Here is a 23,976-nt window from a genome sequence, read left to right as displayed (position 1 = left end):
AAGTATTTTTGGAGCCGGCGTGCTTGCCCAAAATGTACAGGTGGGGACAGAGGGGAAAGACCAGGACTTAGCAACTATGCAAGGACTCCAGAGAGATCAAATAATGCCACTTGCTGGAATTGTGAGGGAGCTGATTGTATCCTTGCTGGCCCATGTGTGATATAGGGCTCGGCTGTGTGGGGACAATCATAACTGCTGACATTTTAAAAAAATCCTAGAACAGGTCTAAGAAGGAGCTGAATCCATTCTGGCTTGATAGGGATTGTTGGCAGCTACAGAAGTAGTGGCAGGGGTTACCTGGCAGCCATCCCCTGCAAAAGGCAGTGTGGGAGAGTGTGCAGCTGGCAGTCCCCTATACAGCCTGTAAGGGTGTTGAGGTCTGTGGGTTCTCCTTCAAAAAGACGGCAACAATGAGACCTTGGGGGAAGGAAAGGGCCAGAGCTTAATTTCTCTTTCTTATTTCTTATAGGTAAAATTGGCTCTTTTTGTGTTTTGAATCTGGATCAAAACCAGCCCCAAGGTTCAGGGAATGTTTGGATTCAGAGTTCTAGTTGGGCCCATCTCTATTCCTCTCCTTTATGATATTTCAGAGTTCAGAGAGAAACAGAAGAGACGCAGTTTTCTTCTAAAGGGCCGATAATGACCACAGTTAAAAAAAATGAAGCAGTATACACACTTCCATTCTATTTCTTTTAAGCCTAATGGAGGGTGTATAGGAAAGGGTACACCATTAATTCTTAATGTAGTTCGCTTTTGTTGTTAAAGTGTATTAAGAAGCTAAATGTGAACTTTAGAAAAATCAGTTTCTTTGTTTGTGTCTAAACAATTTGATCACAACCAAATTGATTAGAGAGACAAAAGAACAGACCAAAAAGAACCGCTGCAGCTGATCATCTGAATGGCTTGGCACTTGTTAATTTGTCTGTGGCTCTGAACACCTTGTGGTCATATAGGGATGAATTTTAAGCTGCTGCAATGGGGCACCACATGTTCCGTGCTCCAGATTAAATCTTGGAGCTGGAAGATGCAGGCTAATCAGAATCCCTTTCCTCTCAACCAGCTAATGGGTGCCAGAGACTCCAAGGGAGTGGGGAGGTACCTGGTGCCCTCAGCAACTGTCTTCCTCCTTTGCTCCTGGGGCTGTCCCCCTTTGCTGCTGGCCCCATCAAGTTCCTCCACCTGTTGGGGGTGTGAGGCATTTGTGGTCACATATGGATAAAGCACCATGGACTAAGCATGGTGGGTTCTGTTTCTTGCTCGGTCACTGACTTGCTATGTGATCTTGGGCCAGTCACTAAGCCCCCCTCTCTCAATTTCACTGTCAGTAACATGGGGATAATAATACTTACGTAGCTATCTACCTCACAGGGGTTTTGTGAGGATAAATTTGGCAATCTCTGGAAATCACTTTAACCATGTAAAGCCCAGTGGACCTGAGCTGATACCCAATGAAACCATTAGGAGTCTGTCCATTGACTTTAATGGGCTTTGAATCAGATTAAATATTGAATAAGTACTAAATATTGTTAGTGGTGCTCTCATACAGATGATGGGCATCCTGGAAATACCTAAGGCAGCTAGAGAGAGAGAGAGAGAGAGAGAGAGACTAAAACTATGAGCAGTAGAGTGTTTTGAACTGGAAAAAAATGATGCCTTGGAGAATTTTTTTCATGGGTTTTAGCAGAGTCAAAAGCAAAATGTGACATGGGTCAACTCTAATTATGAGTTCGAATAGGTGTGCAAAACTGTTCTTCTGCAAATTGGTATAATGTAGGATTGTTTCACTATAAATACAAGTGTGTGACATACAGATGGAACCACACCAGTTGAATTTTGGTGTGCAAGCAGACAGATCTAGATAAATTTGAAGTCAGCAACATTCCATTACAGATCTCCCGTGCTTCACAGAAAACTAACAATGCAAAACCCATTCACTGGTTTTGTGCCTGAGTAAAAAGCACAAAAATTCAATTGCGGAAGAAATTCTATGTTTAGTTCATTCCAGAAATTCTACAGTTGGGGAGATCTAGTTGCTTTCTGGCCTTTTGCACCAGTCAGGAAATTCAAAGGGGCCAGAACAAAACTGAGAATCTGACCCCAGGGGTCAAATTCTGTCCTCATTTAAACTTGTGCAACTCCAGTCAGAAAATGGGAAAAAAATCTGGAGTTGCATAGGGGTCCCTAAAATCAGAAGTGTCCTGGTATGTGTAAGTGCCCACAAATCATGAGAGAACTGCTGCAGCAGTACCTTCAATAATACTCAGACCTGGGCAAGCTAAGGATGGATTAAGTCATATCCACGCTAGTTATTTAACATAGATTTTGCACGATCTCCTAGTATTATACATTGAGATGGCAATTAAATCCAAGCATAAAGGGCCATATGCTGCTTTTGATCCAAGTGCACAACTGCCATTTGTGTCAGTGGAAGTTCTATAGATATGGCTCAAGAGTAGTATTTGGCCTTGTTTGTTACATCCTTAGAAATCACTCAGCCAAGCATCTTTTAAAATGTAGACCATGTGCTCAAAATCACGTATGATTGATCCAAGTTACACATTTTCTTATGCAGTTGCTTAAGAAATTATTAATAAATAAATACATTTATTAATCATGAACTTAAATATAAGTATTTTCTTCCTATTTTTCCCCTCATTGTGGATAATATTTTTTTTCCTTTTGGTTTTCACATGGAGAAAGAAATATCTAGTTTTGCAGCACATAATGAATTACATGAAAAAGAGTGTTTAAAAATGTGTCAGAATAATTCCAGTACTTCTTCCATCATATAAATCCTGGAACAGTCTGTAAAATTTTGCACAGAGGGTGCTTTTTGTTTAAAAATCATTTATATAAAATAATCCATATAATAAGATAAAGATTGTTGTGACTTATAATAATAAACTCTTTTTTTCTGGGACAGATTAGAAGCCATTAATATACTCTGATGTTTGGAGCTCCTGCTTAGATAGATGATTAAAAATATTACTCTGTTTCATTCTGTAGCAAAATAATTTTTTTTAAATTTTTTATTGGTTTTAGATAGTAGGCCCAGGTGTTAGTGAAGAGTAGCAGTGTTCTCTTTTCACTGGAAGAATGTATAGATTCATGCTGGGTAAAGCCCTTATAGACCCTGTCTCTGGTACAGGGACAATAGTGTTTTTTGTAACTAGCTCGAGACAAGTTCAGCTAACCAGCTTCAACAAACATTGTTGATTTATTGCACACAGCGGCTTTTAACATAACCCCAGCCATGTCTGGATGTTCACATCTACCATGGTAGTATCTGTACCTGAGAAAATCTTCATAGCTATCCACCAGTGCCTGAGCAAGAGGTAGAGGGCTGGAGGACATGCACACACAGGAGCACGTAAGGCAGTACACTCTGAGGTGTCCTGTACAGAGAGCAGGGAGGACAGACCACCAGCCAAACCAATTGAAAGGATCTTAGCTACACTACAAAATCAAAATCAAACAACAACAAAATACTGTACCAGTTACAGGAAATTTACTGTTTGGTAATTTAGAGTATATTTGCACTGGAGCTGTAACATGTAATTTTCAGCATAAGGAGATATACCTGCATTAGTGCTGATCGAGCTAACCTGCTAAAAATAGCCATGTAGCTGCAGTGGCATGAGTGACAGGAGGGGCTCGCTGCCCTGACTGTGATCCTGTCTGAGACCCTGCGTTCATGCCTGGACACTTTCTTTTGTTTTGCAGTATTTTATGCTTGCCATAAAACGTTGCGTTAGTCTTGTATTCGTGAGCTACTTAGAGTGGTAAATAGTTAATTCTGTTAAAACCAGAACAGCAGCAAAAATTCCAGCAAGATAACACATGCAGTACAGATTAATCGTCCCCTTCTCAGACATGACAATGTTTTTAAAGTATTAACGTATTTTTTATTATCTTTCCCAGTGTTGAATTGGATCCACATGTCAGGGATTGTGTTCAGACATATATTCGGGAGTGGCTGATTGTGAATCGAAAGTAAGTTACATATTTGCAAATAAAACAGCAAATACCTTGCTGTATTTTAACATAATACTTGTTGTTATAACTAATCCCATAGAAGAGGATTTTGAATTGCTGAAGGTAATAGTGCATTTTCAGTGTGATTTTTAAATCTTTTTGTTTTGTTTGGGCAGATGGACTATAGTTAAAAATTCTTGCTGCTGCTTAGTTTTTTTGATAGAATAACAATAAATCCAGAGAGAAGTATTTCATATTAAGTGATGAATGATTTCTGTGCAATATGAATAGTGTATTTATTATACTAATCATTTTTAATTTGCCCACAATGAGCCATTTCTGGGAGGAGATGTGAAACGGAGGTCCTGATCACTTGTGGTCATTAAAATTCCCATGGCACCATTCACAAAATCCTGACCAAATCTCAAACTGACTACTAACATTCTCTCTACTTAAATCCTGTCTTCCTTCTAAACAAGGTACTCTTCATTTCCTGTCCTAAACTGTATGTGGTGTTGCTGTCTGCTGTTAGACCATTTTTCTATTTTATCCGAGGGACGTTTGTAATTCACTGGTGGATGAAGGGAATCCCTGTTCGTAGTTTACATGTTATTTAAGTTTGTGAATTGCTTTGGGATCTGTCAGGGTAAAGATCTGTAGATAAATGTCATTTATATCATTATAAGTAAGATGGGATAAGGAAGTAAAAATGTGTATTTCCATTGAGTTCACAGGTATATACACAAACTTAAGTGTTTATATAAGACAACTAATCATGGGCTCTGATTGCAACTCATGTGGAGATATCTAAACTAGTTTTAATCTAGTTGGTTGGGTACTGGACTGGAGCAATCAAGCTGCAAGGGCATGGCTTTAATGTTTACTAGCTGCCCAAGTAATTGCCAGGGTTCCAGCCAGACTTGTACAGCCTGTGTTGAAGCTAGTGCTGTCACAGCTTCACTGCTCTGGCACATGAGCTAGCTAGACTAGGTACGTCTATATGAGCCGCAGTCAAACTCTGTGATTGCAATGTAGACATACCCTTAGTTTAAAGACTTTTGTAGGCAATAGAGCTTTTTAGAGTCTGTATTTTTAAAACATTTTGTTTTTCAAAATGCTATTGAACCAGTATCTCTAAAGATTTGGGGAGAGGTGGAGAAAGAATTACATCTGTCCTGCTGGTTTAATTTATAAAGCTTGATCACCTTTGTAGGTTTCGCCAAAGAACCAGGTTTCAAAGATTATTTCAGAATCTCTTATCAGATAACAGATTGAAATGTTTTTCTGGTCTGAAGCCAGAAATATCATTTATGGGTAGACTTCCACTGCTGCCAGAAAATGCTTGTGCACTGGAAACAGTTTCTTGTGGAGTGTGTCAAATAATCATCAGGATATACCAAGTGCAGTTTGTTCAAGAGCAGTATTAGTCAAGTAGATTTTCTGGATTTACCTCCTTCAGCAATAAAGTGGTTAGCAATCTGTTTTGTACTTAAACTAACTTATTTGATATTATCAAAATAACTGGAAGCAAAATGTGGATTGAAATTGTGCTGTGTGTGTCATTTCTTTAACCTCAACTTAGAATTTTCACATGAACTGATTTCCACTGGAGACTTGAAAGAGAAACACATCAGTAGCCCAAGCATGAGTTCTATGTGTCTGTCTCTCTCCCATGAGAGTTGACTGCAGTCATATGATCGTTAGCGTACTGTCAGAGTCAGCTGCCTTGTTTCAGATAATACTTGGAGCAGTTGCAAAGCTATTTCCTCAGTTTATATTGGTCAGTTCAATTCAAGGTACAGAGTCAGCGACGTACCTATTAAGAGCCCCATTAGCAAGGGCCTGAGAGTTGCTAAATGCCTCAACTCCCCTTAGCTATTTTGAGGAGTATTTTAAAAAACGTTAAAGGGAGTCACAGGTAGGACCTGTGCTCTGCCTACTGTGGGTGTCCAGGCTGTAGTGCATTGTTTGTTAGCACCGCCCTTTTTGGCAATTGGTACATTAATCAGATCATATAGATAGGCTTGGCTGAATTCCATTTTTATTTTTTTGTCATTTCAATTTTTTTTATTTTCAAGCATTTTAAAATTATTTTTATGGGTTTGAATTATCTCAGTTGCACAAAACTATGGTTTTAAGCATTTCCCCCCTCCCCCATTTTTTATTGATCTGAATTTTCACAGTTGCAGGAAATTAAGGGCAGGATTAGGGGTAGGGCTGCACTGACAGTGTGCCTGAAGGGGACTCCCCACGCTGACAGCAAGCCCGCAGGGGCTGCCAGCACAGTCGAGAGTAGGGTAACCACCTTTTCAAAATTCTAAACGGGACACATGCGAAAGCCCTGCCCCCTCCGTGGCCCCATCCTCTGTTTCTCCTCTTCCCTTTAGGCTTCCAGTGTGGCCAGGGGGTGGGGCTCTAAACTCTGCATGTGCCCCGCCCCCATGCCATGCCAGGAGCTGAGCCGGGCAGTAGTAAGAGTGGTAAGAGCTGCCCAGGGAGCCTGGGATGCTGAGGGGAGCCACAGACTCTCTACTTGCCTGTGGCAGGGGGTCGGGGGCCCAAATCCTGCCAAGCCTAAATATAAATTTTTAAAAAGGGGACGATGGGATATTGAAACTGATTTGCTTGGGTGAGGAGCAGTAAATATTTGACATCTGTATAGAGCCTGTCAACTCCCAAATGCCCCAGATTACACCAAAAAAACCCAACAACAACAAAAAACCAGCCAAACCAACAAAAGAAAACATTAACGATGTTCAGGTTGCAGAGTGAAACATTCAGGAGTGTGGAATGCCAGCTGAAGTTCTGCAGACAGCCTTAACTCTGGCCTCTATGGCCCATCCCTCACTACAGTACAGGCCCACATCTCTGGGTCCAGCTAGGCTGTGCATCCCTGATCCTGGGAGCAGCAGAAGGCCAGTTCTGTTCTGTATGGTTCTGCAGTTCATACATAGACAAACTATTCACTAAGGTTAATAGGAGTTTTAGGTGCGTAGGTGCTGGAGAAATGGGCTCTAAACTCTCATGAGCACTGGAGGATTCATTTACACATTGTCACACGAGTTACAGGTTGACAACTTCCTATTTGCAGAAAACCGAACAACCTTGCCCTGCCCCGCCCCTTCTCCGAGGCCACGTCCCCGTTCACTCCACGCCCTCCCCATTGCTCGCTTTCCCCCACCCTTGCTCACTTGCTCATTTTCACCGGGCTGGGGCAGGGGGTTGGGGTGCGAGAGGGGGTGAGGGCTCCAACTGCGGGCTCTGGAGTGGGGCCGGAGATGAGAGGTTTGGGGTGCAGGAGGGTTCTCCAGGCTGGGGGTTGGGATGCAGGAGGGGTATGGGCTCTGGGGTAGGGCTGGAGACGAGGAATTTGGGGTGCAGGAGAGGGCTCCAGGTTGGGGTAGGGGGTTGGGGTGTGGGAGTGGGCTCTGGGCTGAGGCAGGGGGTTGGGGTGTGGAAGGGGGTATGGGCTCAGGGGTGAGGCCAGTAATGAGGGGTTCAGGGTGAAGGAGGGGGCTTTGGGCTGGGACAGGAGGTTGTGGTGAATGGGGGGAGGTGAAGGCTCCGGTTGGGGGTGCGGGCTCTGGGGTGGGGCCAGGGTTTGAGGTGAAGGAGGAGGCTCCGGGCTGGAGCGAGGGAGGGGGTGAAGGCTCTGGGCAGCGCTTAGCTCAGGTGGCTCCTGGAAGCAGTGACATATCCCTCCGGCTCATAGGTGGAAGTGCGACCACATGGCTCTGTGCGCTGCCTGTGCCTGCAGACATCGCCCCCTCAGCTCGCATTGGCCACAATTCATGGCCAATGGGAGCTGCTGAGCTGGTGCTGGGGGTGGGAGCAGCATGCAGAACCCCAGTGGCCGTTCCTCCACCTAGGACCCAGGGGACATGCTGACAGCTTCCTGGGAGTTGCGCATTGCCGGCTAGGGAGCCTGCCTGTGCTGCCAACTGGACTTTTAACGACCCAGTCAGTGGTGCTGATTGGAGCTGCCAGGGTCCCTTTTCGACCGAGCGTTCTGTTCGAAAACCGGACACCTGGCAACCCTAGAGTTACTAATGATAAGCTAGCAGTGCATTTCACTCTGAATAGCTACACTACACAGAGCATGGATGATAGGTAACTGTGACTCCCTTTATAAATTCTTTTTGGTAAATGCCCTGCAAGTTTATGCCTCATTTAATCTATAAAGGAACTACCTTGTAAATTTTGTCTGTGTGCACAAATGGACTAAGCTGTAAAGTAATAGAGACAGACAATAGCATATGTAGAATATTACAAAATGCTCTGATGAATTATGTACATATAGATGTAAACGAAGTCATACAAATACTGTTTCCTATACACACGCACACTCAGGCTTATGGTATGTTTTACTATCTTGGTCATCCAGGTAAAGGGAATTATGCATATGTGTTTTTTAGTGAACAGTTGCATCAAAATATTTGAGGAATCAAAGTAAGAATTGGGAGCCAGGAAATATAGGTTCTGTTCTGTTCTTGATTTTGCTACTATCTTGCTGTGACCTTGAATAGGTTATTTAAACTATGCATTGGTCAATCTGTAAAAAGATAATAATAATACCCAATTTGGAAAGGCATTGTAATATATAATATGGAGATATACCTATCTCATAGAACTGGAAGGAACCTTGAAAGGTCATCGAGCCCAGTCCCCTGCCTTCACTAGTGGGACCAAGTACCATCCCTGACAGATTTTTGCCCCAGATCCCTAAATGGCCCCCTCAAGGATTGAACTCACAAGCCTGGGCTTAGCAGGCCAATGCTCAAACCAGGCTTACTTAATATTTATTAAGTGCTTTGAAATCCTCAGATGTACAAAATTATTTTGCATGTGTATATATTTCTGCTGCATATATATAATATGTATATGTGCATGTATACATGGTTGCCTCAATGCTGAGCTGAGAATGAGTTCAGATGTATGCCATTCAAAGGCTTCTCTAATTTATGCCTGGCTGACCACAGTTCCTTGGGGCCAATAAATAGATCAGGGGTTCTCAAACTTCATTGCACTGAAGAGAAAGATGTAGAAGAGGCAGCAGAAATTGTCAGATCAGGATTCAATCAGGGAGGAAAAATGTAGTTGCTTAGGTCTGGTCTACACTACAGACCTATCTGAGTATAACTGCATCACTCAGGGGTGTGAAAAATCCACACCCCATAGCAACATAGTTATACTGACCTAACCCCGGGTGTAGACAGCGCTACATTAACAGGCGAATACTCCCATTGACATAGCTACCGCCTCTCAGTAACTAAGCCAATGGGAGAACTCTCTCCCGTTGGCTTACAGTGTTTTCACTGAAACACTGCAAAACTCCAAAAAAGGGTTAGACATTTATAGGGATAATATTCCAAGTTCCATTAGGCAGAATAATTGTTTTATAATGTATGACCCTCATTCTTCAGGACATAAGCTAACCACTTATTTCTGATGCTCCCAAGTGCAAATTTTTCATAATTATCCACTGGAGATTTCTTGCACGTTATTGAATACTGGCCACCATCCATGACTGGATAGCTGGTAGATCCATAACTGCTGTCATTCCCCCACCATTGACTGGGAGTGTGAAGATGGCTGTGGGGGCTGTTCAGCCCAGAGGCTGCTATAGCAGTTGGGAAGCTCTGCTTTTACTTCTTAGAGGGGGAGTGTCTTCTTCTGGGCCAGTAGCTTGGGCTGTTCACTGAAAATAGGGCTTGTCACTTTGTCAATGTTAAGTGCCGTCATGTGGTGATATTAGAAAAACTTTTCAAAATGAGTATTTTCCATGAAAATTTTGGAGAAGCAGGAGAAAAAAAATGTAATTTCTGGTACGTTCAGTAGTTGACAAGAAAGTTAAGCACTTGAATAATTAAAACTGTTTGCTGAAGTTTTGGTGGTTTCTGGCTTTACCTCCAGGAACAATAAAACCTCTTTTTTGAATGTTAGGGGCTTTAAAATAAAACAGCTTAGAGTTCCTGTCTTTCATCCTGGGTGATTAAGGCAGTTCCAGAACAAGGTCACACTCAAGGAGAGCAGGGATGTCAAGGAATGGTGCCTTCTCTTTTATGACTTCATTTTACATTCTCAGTGAACTGGTAAACAATTAAAATTAAAACACATCGGTGCATATAATTCAGTCACTCCCCAAATGTAATGGCAAAAAAAGTGTCTTCCTGATCCATAATTACTTATTATGACTTATGCAAGGCAGCAAGGCATTAAGGTGCTTAGCTGTTGCTTTGGAAAGGTTATGGAAAGGAAGGTTAGCAAATCAGAATATTGTAACTGAGAGAAGGAGACTGGCTATAAAATGTTAGTACAGAACATATCAAAATGTATGCATTCCTGATACAGCACTAAAAATGTCACTCGGATACCTGATAAATATCATGCTGAATGTAGAAGACTTTACTGTTAAAATTATTCAACAGAGCTCTGAACTCATTGAATTTCTGTTTAAATGACTAATCCTGTTTCATGATGTCTACTTCCTTATTCCTAATTTCTCTCTTGAACAATGTTATAAATGAAACCATGACATTGCTGCAGTATTTGGCACAATTGCCAACAGCAGCAGGGAATAAATAGCACCACAGCAGCCTTCCCCAAACATAGTAGAGTTGTGCTATGGAACTTGTTGCCCGCTGAGTTAGGGTTCAAACTTGCTGTGGTTTTACCCTTCTGATCTGCAGCACTTCATCATTTTATGCTCCCTTTTGCCTTCCATCCTACCTCTTTGTATGCACTTCACCCAGCGATCCTGTTGCTTGTCAAGATTGTGATACTTAAGCTGGGAAGTGAATCTGGGAGAGCAGTAGTCCGTACTGTTCCTTTCTGACAATTTGTTTGCAGTGTGCCAGCAATGCCATTGTTAGACATTTCTGTTTGTTTTCCACAGCAAAAGGCCACTGAGTGAGCAAGTTGAGGGTAGATGAGACTGTGCCTGCCTTTTATCATATCAAACAGAGAATGTATTGGGTGTGCTACATTAAATAAAATATAAGGGAGTGCCATTTAAAACAAACAAACAAACAAAAAAGCAGCATGTGTCTTAGGACCAACACATTTATCTATGCATAGTATTGAGAGATCATCTTTGTAGTATAATGAGTGGCCCTGGAGGAGGAGGGTCAAGACTCATGAGGTACCCAATTTGGTGTGCATGCGGGCCAGGCTGTTCCTGAACTCAGATCTTTCAGCAAGTAATATTGGCCTCTCAGTATCCTCAGTAAAGATCTCATTCTTACCGCTCTAAACGTTACTGAATACCCCCTTCAGAATTAAGAGGGAATTGTAATGTATAATAAGTATTTGAATAAATTGTACTTTTTAAATCAACCAGACCAACCAAACAATATAGTAGATTTGTGCTATGGAACTTGTGAACTGTTGTGAACTGAAGAGGTCTCTTGGATTTTGGTCATAGACTGCTTTATGAGGGTGCAGTCATTTTCAGTCCATGATTAAACTAAGCACAGTTCCAGCTTCCGTATTATTTACTGCAAGACAACACGGTGTCCTAGATCTGGGATGCATGCTGATTCTGACCCCTGTGAGACAGTCCTTAAAAATAAAATAACAAGAGATGCCATCATCTCAGCAATGTCATTGTAAGTCCTGAATTCGTTTCTATGGCATGTCTTAACCTTGTTGAGGCAGTTAGGAGAATATTTTCATTGAGATGCATGGGAATGTAATTCATGATTCCTATAAATTTTAATGTGGGCTATGCAGATGAAACCAAGACAAAAATACTAGGTTAGATCAGACCTAGATTAGACCTAATGGTCTGATTTAAACCCAAAAAGAGTACTAAATGTGACTTGTAAAGGTCAGTATGCAAGACCATTCCCCTAACTGCATTTGACACACCAATTCGCAACATATAGGGTTCCAGGAACAAGAGAGCTTGTGGAGACATGGCTATCTGAGCTTGGACTCGGGGGGCGGGGCAGGCTTGAGCTGGTGCCACAATGTCCACACAGCTATTTTTAGTATGCTAGCGCAAGCCCCACTAGCACAGATCTGTCTGCCCAGGCTGGGAGGCTCACTCCCAGCTGTACCCTTTCGGTACTACAGTGATGATCATGGCAGAAGAACCTAGATAAAATTGAATGAATTCCAACAGCAAGCATTGAAGTGGCATGTTACACACCCCAGCTGCTTATAGAGTACCTAACCTAAACTATTGTAACCATCTACACCAGTGGTTCTCAACTTAGTTACCATTGTGGGCCGCATATGTGGCCCACGATGTGTTATGTGGGCTGCATCCAATACTACCTGTATGGCCTTGAAAGTGTCACATGGGCTGCAGCTGTGTGCTGATTGGGCTGCAAGCTAAGAACCACTGACCTACGCTATCATTGAATATGGCCCAGTCATTAAACCTTTGTGAGATTTTAATGCTGTAATTTAAGTGTCAGTTCACTGAATGAGTCCACTTGCAATCCATAGTAAGTGAATGCTTCCTTCTACAAAGTATACTGCAATCTTCTATAATAATATGCTGAATTACTGCAATGGCACTATTGTGAGATGTAGTGTTGGAATCCTTACTGTAAAACACTCTTGTCATTGGGGTTTGCTGGATTTACAAATTATTGCACTCTAATATACTGTAGTATGGATTATGTCAGCACATTGTAGGATCTGCTTGAGACCTAGTAGTGGTTCTTATTTAAGGTACACATTCCTACACATCCACTAATACATTTCTTTGTTTTACCTCTTCTGCACTTGACCATTGTGGTCATTAAAGTCATATTTTGTAGATAGCATTTACAGATAGGATTTCTTATATAGACTTTTCTTCCATACCAAGTTTTGATGGTTTTAATACTAAATAATCACAATTTATTAAATTATTTTTTGGTTGTTGGAGGTGCTACCACATGCTAGTTATTTGTCCTCTCTGCTTTTATCTGGCTTTTCAAAAATCAGAGTTAACGATACATTTCCTACTCTGTCTAACTGTACAAGTGCACAGTTTGAAGAGGCCAAATAGTGCTGGCTACTTGTGCTGGGTTGCCTTAGATGTGTCTTCTGGCGCAGCAAATTGAAGCTGAGGTACCATAATAACAGTTCAGAAGAGACCAGTTTCTAGTGTGTTCCCTATAATGTAACTGCACCAGCAGGGAACCAGCCAGAATGCAAATGTTCCTAATCAGGGTTCTGGACCTTCAAATCAAACCCTGTAGGAGCTGGAGCCTTCGAGGAGCCAATTGTAGGAACTGTGCCCACATCAGGCTCTTCTGTTAATGACACTGGGTAAGAGTTGAGTTGCGGTGCTCCTTTCTCTGCAAATAGTGATATAAACGTAGGATCCTTTTAAAAAACACTGTATTATGAAAAGAGCCTGCAAACAGAGCAGTACCCCAAATAAACATTGCATGCTTTAACCCATGAAAGCAGTGCCGCATTGCCCTCCTCGTGCAATAATACTTCAAACAGAATTTTTTTTTATTTACTTACTTTCTTTGTTTTTTTTATTTTCATTAACTCTCCCGACATCCTGACTGGCCGGCTTGTGTTATTTAAAGAAACCAAGGAAATTCAGAAACTTGCACTTTTAAAAAAAAGGGATCCCGAAGGGATTTTCATAAGGCCCTTCAAAAACAAACGTTCGAATCGGAAACATTGGATTGCAACGATGCCAGCTATCAGGTATTGTTCTTCGTCTATTTAAATTAGATTCTCAAATATCCTACCTTCCTTTAAAGAAGGCTCCCTAACCAATACAGTTATTTTTATGTTACGCTTTGTTTATATTTTGCAGTATAACTCTAATGTGCACATTGTTTATGCATGTGTGCCTTTAAGATGAAGTTCTGTAACCACTGCTAGAGTGCAAGTATGTTAAGGCAGGCTCATGGCATTGATAAGTAAAAAACCCTCCGGGCACCAACTGGGCCCGCTGCACCTCAAGGGATGTTGACCTCAATAGAGGGCAGGCAGTGTTGCATCTGCGACTGCCCCCTGAGTTTTCAGCCCCAGTGTATGCATACACATGCAGCCTTGGAGCTTGATCTTGCACTATTGAAAACAGTGGAAGTTTTGCCACTGTCTTCAATAAAAGCAGGCCCCGCTGGTGGAGGAGGATGACATGTACTGCTTCACTGTTTCCCTGGACTGCACTCAATGCGCAGCCAGCACTGTCACATTTTGGACTGTGCTGGCCTCCAGCTGGGGTAATGTAGAAGGTAGGGTTACCATATTTAAAAAATAAAAAAAGAGGACACTCCATGGGGCCCTGGCCCTGCCCCTTTCCCAACCCCAGCCCCACCCCAACTCCGCCCATTCCCCAAAGTCCCCGCCCTAACTCCCCCTCCTCCCTCCCAGCCACGCGAAAAGGGCTGCCCAAGCGCTACCGGCTTCACGGTTTGCCGGGCAGCCTCCAGACCCTGCGTCCCCGGCTGGCGCTTCCCCAGCACAGCTGGAGCCTGGGAGGGGAAGCGCCCAGCCGGGGGCGCAGGGTCTGGAGGCTGCCCGGCAAACCTGTGAAGCCGGTAGCGCTCAGGCTTCGGGCAGCCCCTATGCCTCTGGACCCTGCGCCCCCGGCCGGGCACTTTCCCTCCTGGGCTCCAGCTGCTCTGCTCCTCCCCTGACTCTTCGGCTCTGTTTAAGAGCCAAGCTGCCCGAGCCAGCACTACCGGGCTTCGGGCAGCCCCCTTGCCTCCGGACCCTGCGCCGCCGGAGCAGAGCAGTTGGAGTCGGGGAGGAGAAGTGCCCGGCCGGCGGCTCGGGGTCCGCAGGCAAGAGGGCTGCCCGAAGCCGGTAGCACTGGCTCGGGCAGCTTGGCTCTTAAACAGAGCCGAAGAGTCAGGGGAGGATCAGAGCAGCTGGAGCCCCGGAGGGGAAGTGCCCGGCCGGGGGCGCAGGGTCTGGAGGCTGCCCGGCAAACCATGAAGCCGGTAGCGCTCGGGCTTCGGGCAGCCCCTATGCCTCCGGACCCTGCACCCCCGGCCAGGCACTTCCCCTCCCAGGCTCCAGCTGCTGTGCTCCTCCCCTGACTCTTCGGCTCTGTTTAAGAGCCAAGCTGCCCGAGCCAGCGCTATGGGCTTCGGGCAGCCCCCTTGCCTCTGGACACCAGCCGCCGGAGCAGAGCAGCTGGAGCCGGGGAGGAGAAGTGCCCAGCCGGCGGCTGGGGTCCGCAGGCAAGGGGGCTGCCTGAAGCCGGTAGCACTGGCTCGGGCAGCTTGGCTCTTAAACAGAGCCGAAGTCTGAGTCAGGGGAGGAGCAGAGCAGCTGCGGGAGAGGAAGTGCCCGGCCGGTATTTTTCCCGGACATGCTCAGCTTTTTGGCAATTCCCCCCGGACAGGGATTTGATTGCCGAAAAGCCGGACATGTCCGGGAAAAAACGGACGTATGATAACCCTAGTAGAAGGGAAGGATTTAGTTCTTTTTGTTTGCCCCCTTCCTTGGAGACATTATGTTGCAGAGGTGGCTTCTGCTAAGGTCAGGAGCAGCAGCTGACATTGACCTGGGATAAATCTGGCCCAGTGTAGTTGAAGTTATGGAGTACAAACCATATTACTGTTGTTGTTCTAACCTGTGCAATTACCTGATTCCTTTCTGTTTTCAAAAGTGAGCACAGATAACTCTCTTCCACCATTTTTTACCATCCTGTCATCCTTCTTGAGCACAGAGCCAAGTTAAAGAAGGAACTGCGTAGATCACTAAGCTTTTGGGTCCCATATAGTCTCAGCAACTCATGACCTGACTTCCCTCACACCTCCAAACTTTTGATTGGGATTGGAGGGAGAGGCAAACTGCAACTGGATCTTCCCCTCCACTCCTAGCAGTGGGACTGAGGAGTGAGGCAGTGCCTATCCCAGGATTTCTTAAACTGGGGGAGGGGCGGGTTGGGACCCCTCAGGGGGTGGTGAGGTTATTATGTGGGGGGTCGCGAGCTGTCAGCTTCCACCCCAAACCCCGCTTTGCCTCCAGCATTTATAATGGTGTTAAATATATTAAAAAGTGTTTTTAATTCATAAGGGGGGGTTGCACTTAGAGGCTTGCTATGTGAAAGGGTCACCAGTACAAAAGTTTGAGAATCACTGTCCTATCCCATTACCCCCTCTCCTCTTTGGGACCAATGAGGAAGGTAACTCATGGCCCAATCCTCCCAACTCCCCTCCAGAAGCAGGACTGGAGAAGAAGAGGCACACAGCCTAGCTTCTTCACCACTATCCCAACTCTAGCAGCAAACCCAACTACACAACCAGAGTTTTTACTTGGGGTCCTTTAAACAGTAGTGCCAGCTCATGCGTACTAGTGTCACCATACCCATATTACAGCTCCAATCTCACACTGTAACTCCCAACCACAGTGCAAAGAAATCTAAATGATACAAAGTGGTCTAAAAGTCTTCAGTAATGCATAATAGATCAATTTTACAAAGTAACTGTAATATATTATCATCTATTATTTGTGGTAGGACCTAGAGTTCCCAGTCAAGAATTGAGGCCCTGTTGTGTTCGGCACTGTACAAACACATAACAAAATCACTGCCCCTTCCCCCAAAGAGTTTATAATCAAAGCCTATTATGAGAGGCAGCAAGTGCAGAATACAAGGGAAGAGAGAGGACCGAGTCGTGTAATCAGCCATGGTCATAGCACACTGTCTGCCTACCTATTGCCAAATGTTATATAGGCCTAGCAGCATGGGTGAGTTTGAGGAAATATTTGAAAGAGGATAACCCCAAGTAAAAACAAGCTCTGAGTAGCTCCAGTGTCCAAGTTATCCTTTTTTTGTTAGAGATTTCAGTCTTGTGTCTCTCTCCAACAGGAAGCTCCCAGGCCCTTAAATGTACTCTGTGATGAGACCGGACGAACCACCCTCACATCGTGTGACTTTAATCTACGCAGCCTGCAGCCTGACCCACGGCTGGAAAATCTGCTGCAGCATGTTAGTGTGGAGGACTTTGAAAGGCAGAACGAAGAAGCACGGCGAGCCAATAGGCATGCAGAGCTCTTTGCCCTCTACCCAGCCATGGACGAGGTGAGCTCTGAGACTTTCAACATGTGCATTTTAGTGTCACGTTTTTAGATAGAAAAATCTTAAAAAGTATATTAGTTTCTTCTGACGCTAATAAATATGGGAATTAGAGCCCCCTGCAGAAGGTAATGGCCTCTGAGTCTGCTGATCCAAGGAAGTTCCACAGGCCTCTCTGGCTACAGAGCTACAGTGTCTGCTCCTTATTCAGAGGGGGCATTTCCTCTAAGGATGAGCTATGGATTGATATTCAGATGACATTTTGTATATGGCTGTTGGGGTCTGACCGTAAGTAAATATTTGGCTGTATTGAGCATATTAATTAAGTCAAAATTTAATTCACCCGTCCCTTAACTTCCACATGGGATAGGGTATGGTATGTGTGATACCAGCTGAAGCATTAAGGCCTAGTGAAATTCACCCCAGTATAAAAGGTTTCAGAGTAGCAGCCGTGTTAGTCTGTATCCGCAAAAAGAAGAACAGGAGTACTTGTGGCACCTTAAAGACTAACAAATTTATTAGAGCATAAGCTTTCGTGGACTACAGCCCACTTCTTCGGCTGCATGTATAAAAGGCTACAAACATTCTTTACTCTAGGGGAACAAATGGGTGGGGAGCGTCCATTCTAGCCCTTTACAGATGTGTTAAGTACCTCCCATTAATAGGCAAACAGTTAACAGGAGGTTAAAAAAAAGTCCACTGAAGATTAGATTGTGTCTTCAGAGCAAAAAGGTGTCAACCTTTATTAGCTTCATCTAGGTAAAAACTACCTGTGCCTTGTCTCCATTAGGATTTTGCATTGAGATAGCTCTCTTGAGTGACGATAAAGTCTGCAATTCTCTTACACCCATGGAAGGGGAATGTTTGGATGTGTATTGTGCTAGGATCAGGGTGGGAATGCTACCATGTGGCCCCCTTTATTTTAAATGGTTTGTATGGAAAATACAGGCATTGTAGTGAAAGGTCCAAATCTGTTTAAATTTATTATTTTTGACCCCATTTTACTAGACACTGTACAAACACAGAATAGTAGTGGGTTCCAGACTCAAATTAAATGTCAGTTTTTACTTTCCTCCTTGTGAGGGAGAACACGCTTCAATGAAGGCAATACATTGCAATCAGTTTGTTTATAGTAATTGTCTGGTTACACTGAGTAAGGGTTCCATTCGTAATTAATAAGTGCCTAATAATGTGGTTAATAATAGGAGGATGCGGTGGAGATACGACCAGTTCCAGACTGCCCAAAGGAACATCTGGGCAACAGGATTTTGGTGAAGCTGCAGACACTGAAGTAAGTGTCTTTCTGTCTCTCTCTCAGGATTCATGTGACCATCACATGTTTTATTCTTTTGTGGTGTAGAATATATTTCACCAGCACCCATTATAAGACGTCTTTAATGTCAAAGGTCCATTTGGATTCCTTGTTCTTTCTTTGGCTGATACTTGTAAAGAAATTGTCCATCTGTGGTTAAAGAAATGTTCAGACTGTCAAGGAGACAATGGGGTAAAAAAATACCCAAACTATGTAATAAGAACAAACTCATTTAGTCTTTGTGTGTGTGTTATTGGATTTTTTTAAATAGGGAAGCAATCTGTGCTTCCATGTTATTCATGGCTAGGATTGTTTTTCTGAAAACATGAGAAAGTACAAGCAGATAGCCAATTCCTCTCCTGCTCCTCTTGGAGTCATCTGTGTGTGCACCTACATATTATTAGAGGACATTACTTCAGAAATTATTGTTAATTTCAAGAAATAGTGAATGTGAAAGTTCTGCCAAATGCCATTTCAGCACGACAAGAGTAATGATTGCGTCATCCCAGACCCTCTTATTTGAAGATGAACCAGATTTTCAGAGATGTGACTTTAGATCTGTTAGTCTTTAAGGTGCCACCAGACTCCTTGTTGTTTTTTTAGAGATGTGACTGATATCCATAGGGATTAACATGGAGTTAAATTAATGACACTAGCCTTGGTGAAAATGCAACTTAACCATAGCTTCCCACAACATCAGACCAACAAGAGTCAGTCCTGCATGCTTAGCTGACAGCAGCCTCAAAGCCATTCTAAACTATGCCAGCTGCTAACAGCCCCCAAAGCTGTTATGGCAGTCAGGGATCATTAGGGTGTAGGAATGCTCTGCCAACGCCCCCTTTCTTCCAGGCACATCTCTTACACCAGAGGCTGGGAGTTGGGGTGGCATAGGAATCAATGTGCCACTGGAGGAGGAATCTCTCAAATTGGACAGGTTTCAGAGTAGCAGCCGTGTTAGTCTGTATCCGCAAAAAGACCAGACTCCTGTTCTTTTTTCTCAAATTGGAGGAATCCTTCACCAGGCAGAAAATGTCATCTGAGTGCAAAGCAAATTTAACAGACAAGAGAACCAGGCACCTTGTCTCTCTAAAGGTTAAAACAAAAATCCCAGACCCGTAGATCTCCCAAAGTTTGGGAGAGTTGAGATCTGAATCTAAACTTTGTGTCTCATGCCCATCTCTCCTTTCCTCATAAAGGAAACAGCAGGTAAAATAGAGCCTTTACTTTTGAATATGCACAGTCACAAGAGTGAAGTATTAATGCTCTGTGTCTCTTTCCTAAACAGATTTGATATAGAAATAGAACCATTGTTTGCATGCATAGCCCTCTATGATGTAAAAGAAAGGAAAAAGGTAAGAGTGCAGTAGAGCAGAGCAAAGGACAATAATAAAACATTAATAATGTGTTGGCTAATAACAATCTGTTCTTTTTTCAGCTGAATTTCATTGAAATTTGAAAATGTTAGGACATTTGGCTCTGTACTTTATATTATTCTTTTGTGACTTGTCTTTTGAAGTTACAATTTATGGTACATTGCCAAAAATGGGCAATTTACCCTGGTTTACTGGAAGTATGGTAAAAATCTGCTGTTGTGCTTGTTCAGCTGGAATTCACGTGTATGAAATGCTTGCAGCAGATGATCTTCAATTTACATGGAGCATGTGGCACAAAAATGTGTTGTGTGGCTATTTGTGATCTCCTCTCTACAGAGCCCCTCTTTGCAAAACTGGTTTCACTGTGAAAATTTAAGGACCTAGTCCTGAAATGTATTGAGTCTGCTGTGAGGTGACTCCACTAGGCCCATTAAGCTTAGGGGTGCTCAGCACTTTGTGGAATCGGACCATAATGGTCTAATCCTGTATCCATTTAAATCAATGGGAATTTTACATGTATGCAAATTTGCATTTCCATATTAATTTTGCAGTTCTGGCTACTGCTTTTCTAACTTTTTTTATATCTTATCTTCTTATGTTCTCATGTTTTATCCTTTGATACACTTTTGCTTTGCAATGGATAATAACAAATAACTATAGGGGAATTTTGTTTTTTGTGGTTTTAAAGATCTCTGAAAATTTTCATTGTGACCTGAATTCAGAACAGTTCAAAGGATTCTTACGATCTCACACCCCCTGCATTGACTCATCTAGTCAGGCAAGGTCTGCAGTATTTTCCGTCACTTACCCGTCTTCTGATATCTACCTAGTAGTAAAGGTATGTAGCATTGGCTGTATCAGTCTGTTGGTTTCTAATTCATGTTTTCTGACTATAGCTATGGTTTGGTTTCATGAAGATGAAGTTTTCAGAGAGGGTAGTAATAATCAACAAGAATTTCTTGTTGTTTAGTTGTTTAGAGATATTCTGATAACACTGATATCACAGAAGTAGGAATCTATTGACATCTCTGTCACACAAACTGACAGTTATATTGCCACTCAGTATACTACTCCTATAAATGTTAATAGATTTCTGTGTCACCGTCCAAGAGAAATTTAAAAGCAAACTGAAATAAGCCATTTGATTTTGAATTACAGTTTGTGTTTTTGATGAATTACCAGTTAGTGTTGATTTGGTGTGTTTATGTATTTTTTCAACTCTCAAATGAAGTTGATATGATCTGTTTTTGCGTTTAGGATACACTAGCTTTTCCCTGATTCAGTACAATGCAGTGACACTCTTTTTGCTTCCTTATTAAGCACTGATTTGGAGCTGGGAGAATTACTATGATGGACTATTCCACAGAGAAAATCACAGGCATTTTATATTATGTATTTGTTTAATTTATTAATAGTATTAGTACTGGGCTAACCTTGTGAAATAGACCAGCTCTTTCATACTTACAGAGAAGCAAAAGCAAAAGATTGTATTTTTCTTCATGTATGTTTTCCTTTTATGGCTTTCATACTTTTACTATATTTTGATAGATTGAAAAAGTCCTTCAGCAAGGAGAAATTGGAGACTGTGCTGAACCCTACATGGTTCTAAAAGAAAGTGAGGGTGGGAAGGTAAGCATGATACTGTCAAGATTGTTAAATGCTAACAAAGGATGGGGGGAAGCAATTAGAATCTGCAAAACAGTTAATGGAAATATTCTTTTGTTACGTATGTAAGCGAATCCTGGCTCATGTGAATGACTGAAAAAATCATGAGAAGATGATGTATGTTTTTATTGTTTGCTTCTTCTGAAATCAATGACTGGAAAGTTTTTTGGGCAATATTAAACAACCAGGGGATGAATTTTCAAAGTTTGGCGGGCACAAATATTTGCACCATGTGTGGACACAAATCACTGCTTTGTGTGTGTAAATCATCTGTTTGTGTATGTGGGCACTTAGGCACCATCTCTTCAGATGTCTCTTTATTGGTTCAGTTAATCATTATTTACCTCTCAGGAGGGGAATGATAATGTTTCTTGGACTTCTAAAGGTATCTCACCTTTAGGCTATGTCTACATTGTGAGTAGGGGTGCAAATATTTGTGCTAGCTCTCATTGAGTTAGCATGAATATAAATATAGTAGAACTTCAGAGTTACAAACTGACCAATCAACCACACACCTCATTTGGAACCAGAAGTACGCAATCAGGCAGCAGCAGAGACCAAAAAGAAAAGAAAAGTAAATACAGTACAGTACTGTGTTAAACATAAACTACTAAAAAAATAAAGGGAAAGTTAAAAAAATGTTTTGACGAGGCAAGGAAACTGTTTCTGTGCTTGTTTCATTTAATCATAGATTATAGGACTGGAAGGGACCTCGAGAGGTCATCGAGTCCAGTCCCCTGCCCGCATGGCAGGACCAAATACTGTCTAGACCGTCCCTGATAGACATTTATCTAACCTACTCTTAAATATCTCCAGAGACGGAGATTCCACAACCTCCCTAGGCAATTTGTTCCAGTGTTTAACCACCCTGACAGTTAGGAACTTTTTCCTAATGTCCAACCTAGACCTCCCTTGCTGCAGTTTAAACCCATTGTTTCTGGTTCTATCCTTAGAGGCTAAGGTGAACAAGTTCTCTCCCTCCTCCTCATGACACCCTTTTAGATACCTGAAAACTGCTATCATGTCCCCTCTCAGTCTTCTCTTCTCCAAACTAAACAAACCCAGTTCTTTCAGCCTTCCTTCATAGGTCATGTTCTCAAGACCTTTAATCATTCTTGTTGCTCTTCTTTGGACCCTTTCCAATTTCTCCACATCTTTTTTAAAATGCGGCGCCCAGAACTGGACACAATACTCCAGCTGAGGCCTAACCAGAGCAGAGTAGAGCGGAAGAATGACTTCTCGTGTCTTGCTCACAACACACCTGTTAATGCATCCCAGAATCATGTTTGCTTTTTTTGCAACAGCATCACACTGTTGACTCATATTTAGCTTGTGGTCCACTATAGCCCCTAGATCCCTTTCTGCCGTACTCCTTCCTAGACAGTCTTTTCCCATTCTGTATGTGTGAAATTGATTTTTCCTTCCTAAGTGGAGCAATTTGCATTTGTCTTTGTTAAACTTCATCCTGTTTAACTCAGACCATTTCTCCAATTTGTCCAGATCATTTTGAATTATGACCCTGTCCTCCAAAGTAGTTGCAATCCCTCCCAGTTTGGTGTCATCCGCAAACTTAATAAGCGTACTTTCTATGCCAATATCTAAGTCGTTGATGAAGATATTGAACAGAGCCGGTCCCAAAACAGACCCCTGCGGAACCCCACTCGTTACGCCTTTCCAGCAGGATTGGGAACCATTAATAACAACTCTCTGAGTACGGTTATCCAGCCAGTTATGCACCCACCTTATAGTAGCCCCATCTAATTTGTATTTGCCTAGTTTATCGATAAGAATATCATGCGAGACCGTATCAAATGCCTTACTAAAGTCTAGGTATACCACATCCACCGCTTCACCCTTATCCACAAGGCTCGTTATTCTATCAAAGAAAGCTATCAGATTGGTTTGACATGATTTGTTCTTCACAAATCCATGCTGGCTGTTCCCTATCACCTTACTACCTTCCAAATGTTTGCAGATGATTTCCTTAATTACTTGCTCCATTATCTTCCCTGGCACAGAAGTTAAACTAACTGGTCTGTAGTTACCTGGGTTGTTTTTATTTCCCTTTTTATAGATGGGCACTATATTTGCCCTTTTCCAGTCTTCTGGAATCTCTCCCGTCTCCCATGACTTTCCAAAGATAATAGCTAGAGGCTCAGATACCTCCTCTATTAGCTCCTTGAGTATTCTAGGATGCATTTCATCAGGCCCGGGTGACTTGCAGGCATCTAACTTTTCTAAGTGATTTTTAACTTGTTCTTTTTTTATTTTATCCGCTAAACCTACCCCCTTCCCATTAGCATTCACTATGTTAGGCATTGCTTCAGACTTCTCGGTGAAGACCGAAACAAAGTAGTCATTAAACATCTCTGCCATTTCCAAGTTTCCTGTTACTGTTCCTCCCTCTTCACTAAGCAGTGGGCCTACCCTGTCTTTGGTCTTCCTCTTGCTTCTAATGTATTGATAAAAAGTCTTCTTGTTTCCTTTTATTCCCGTAGCTAGTTTGAGCTCATTTTGTGCCTTTGCCTTTCTAATCTTGCCCCTGCATTCCTGTGTTGTTTGCCTATATTCATCCTTTGTAATCTGTCCTAGCTTCCATTTTTTATACGACTCCTTTTTATTTTTTAGATCGTGCAAGATCTCGTGGTTAAGCCAAG

The 23,976-nt window shown here is 42.7% G+C and overlaps 1 protein-coding gene across 2 annotated transcripts in view; it reads left to right on the top strand.

The window, feature by feature from the left end:
* DOCK8 (dedicator of cytokinesis 8) overlaps positions 1-23,976 on the top strand; it is a 132,059-nt gene that overhangs the window by 28,924 nt on the left and 79,159 nt on the right. For both annotated transcript variants that reach the window (XM_005296756.4, XM_065549378.1), the window contains 7 exons: positions 3,922-3,993; positions 13,515-13,638; positions 16,763-16,975; positions 18,175-18,260; positions 19,567-19,633; positions 20,343-20,492; positions 21,203-21,283. In XM_005296756.4, the coding sequence (XP_005296813.2) occupies positions 3,922-3,993; positions 13,515-13,638; positions 16,763-16,975; positions 18,175-18,260; positions 19,567-19,633; positions 20,343-20,492; positions 21,203-21,283 (793 nt within the window). The remainder of the gene's footprint in view (positions 1-3,921; positions 3,994-13,514; positions 13,639-16,762; positions 16,976-18,174; positions 18,261-19,566; positions 19,634-20,342; positions 20,493-21,202; positions 21,284-23,976) is intronic.

Source organism: Chrysemys picta, chromosome 6 (assembly GCF_011386835.1).
Source record: "Chrysemys picta bellii isolate R12L10 chromosome 6, ASM1138683v2, whole genome shotgun sequence".
Lineage (NCBI taxonomy): Eukaryota > Metazoa > Chordata > Testudines > Emydidae > Chrysemys > Chrysemys picta.
Note: the sequence above shows the minus strand (reverse complement) of the source record. Positions and strands in the feature narration are given on the sequence as shown.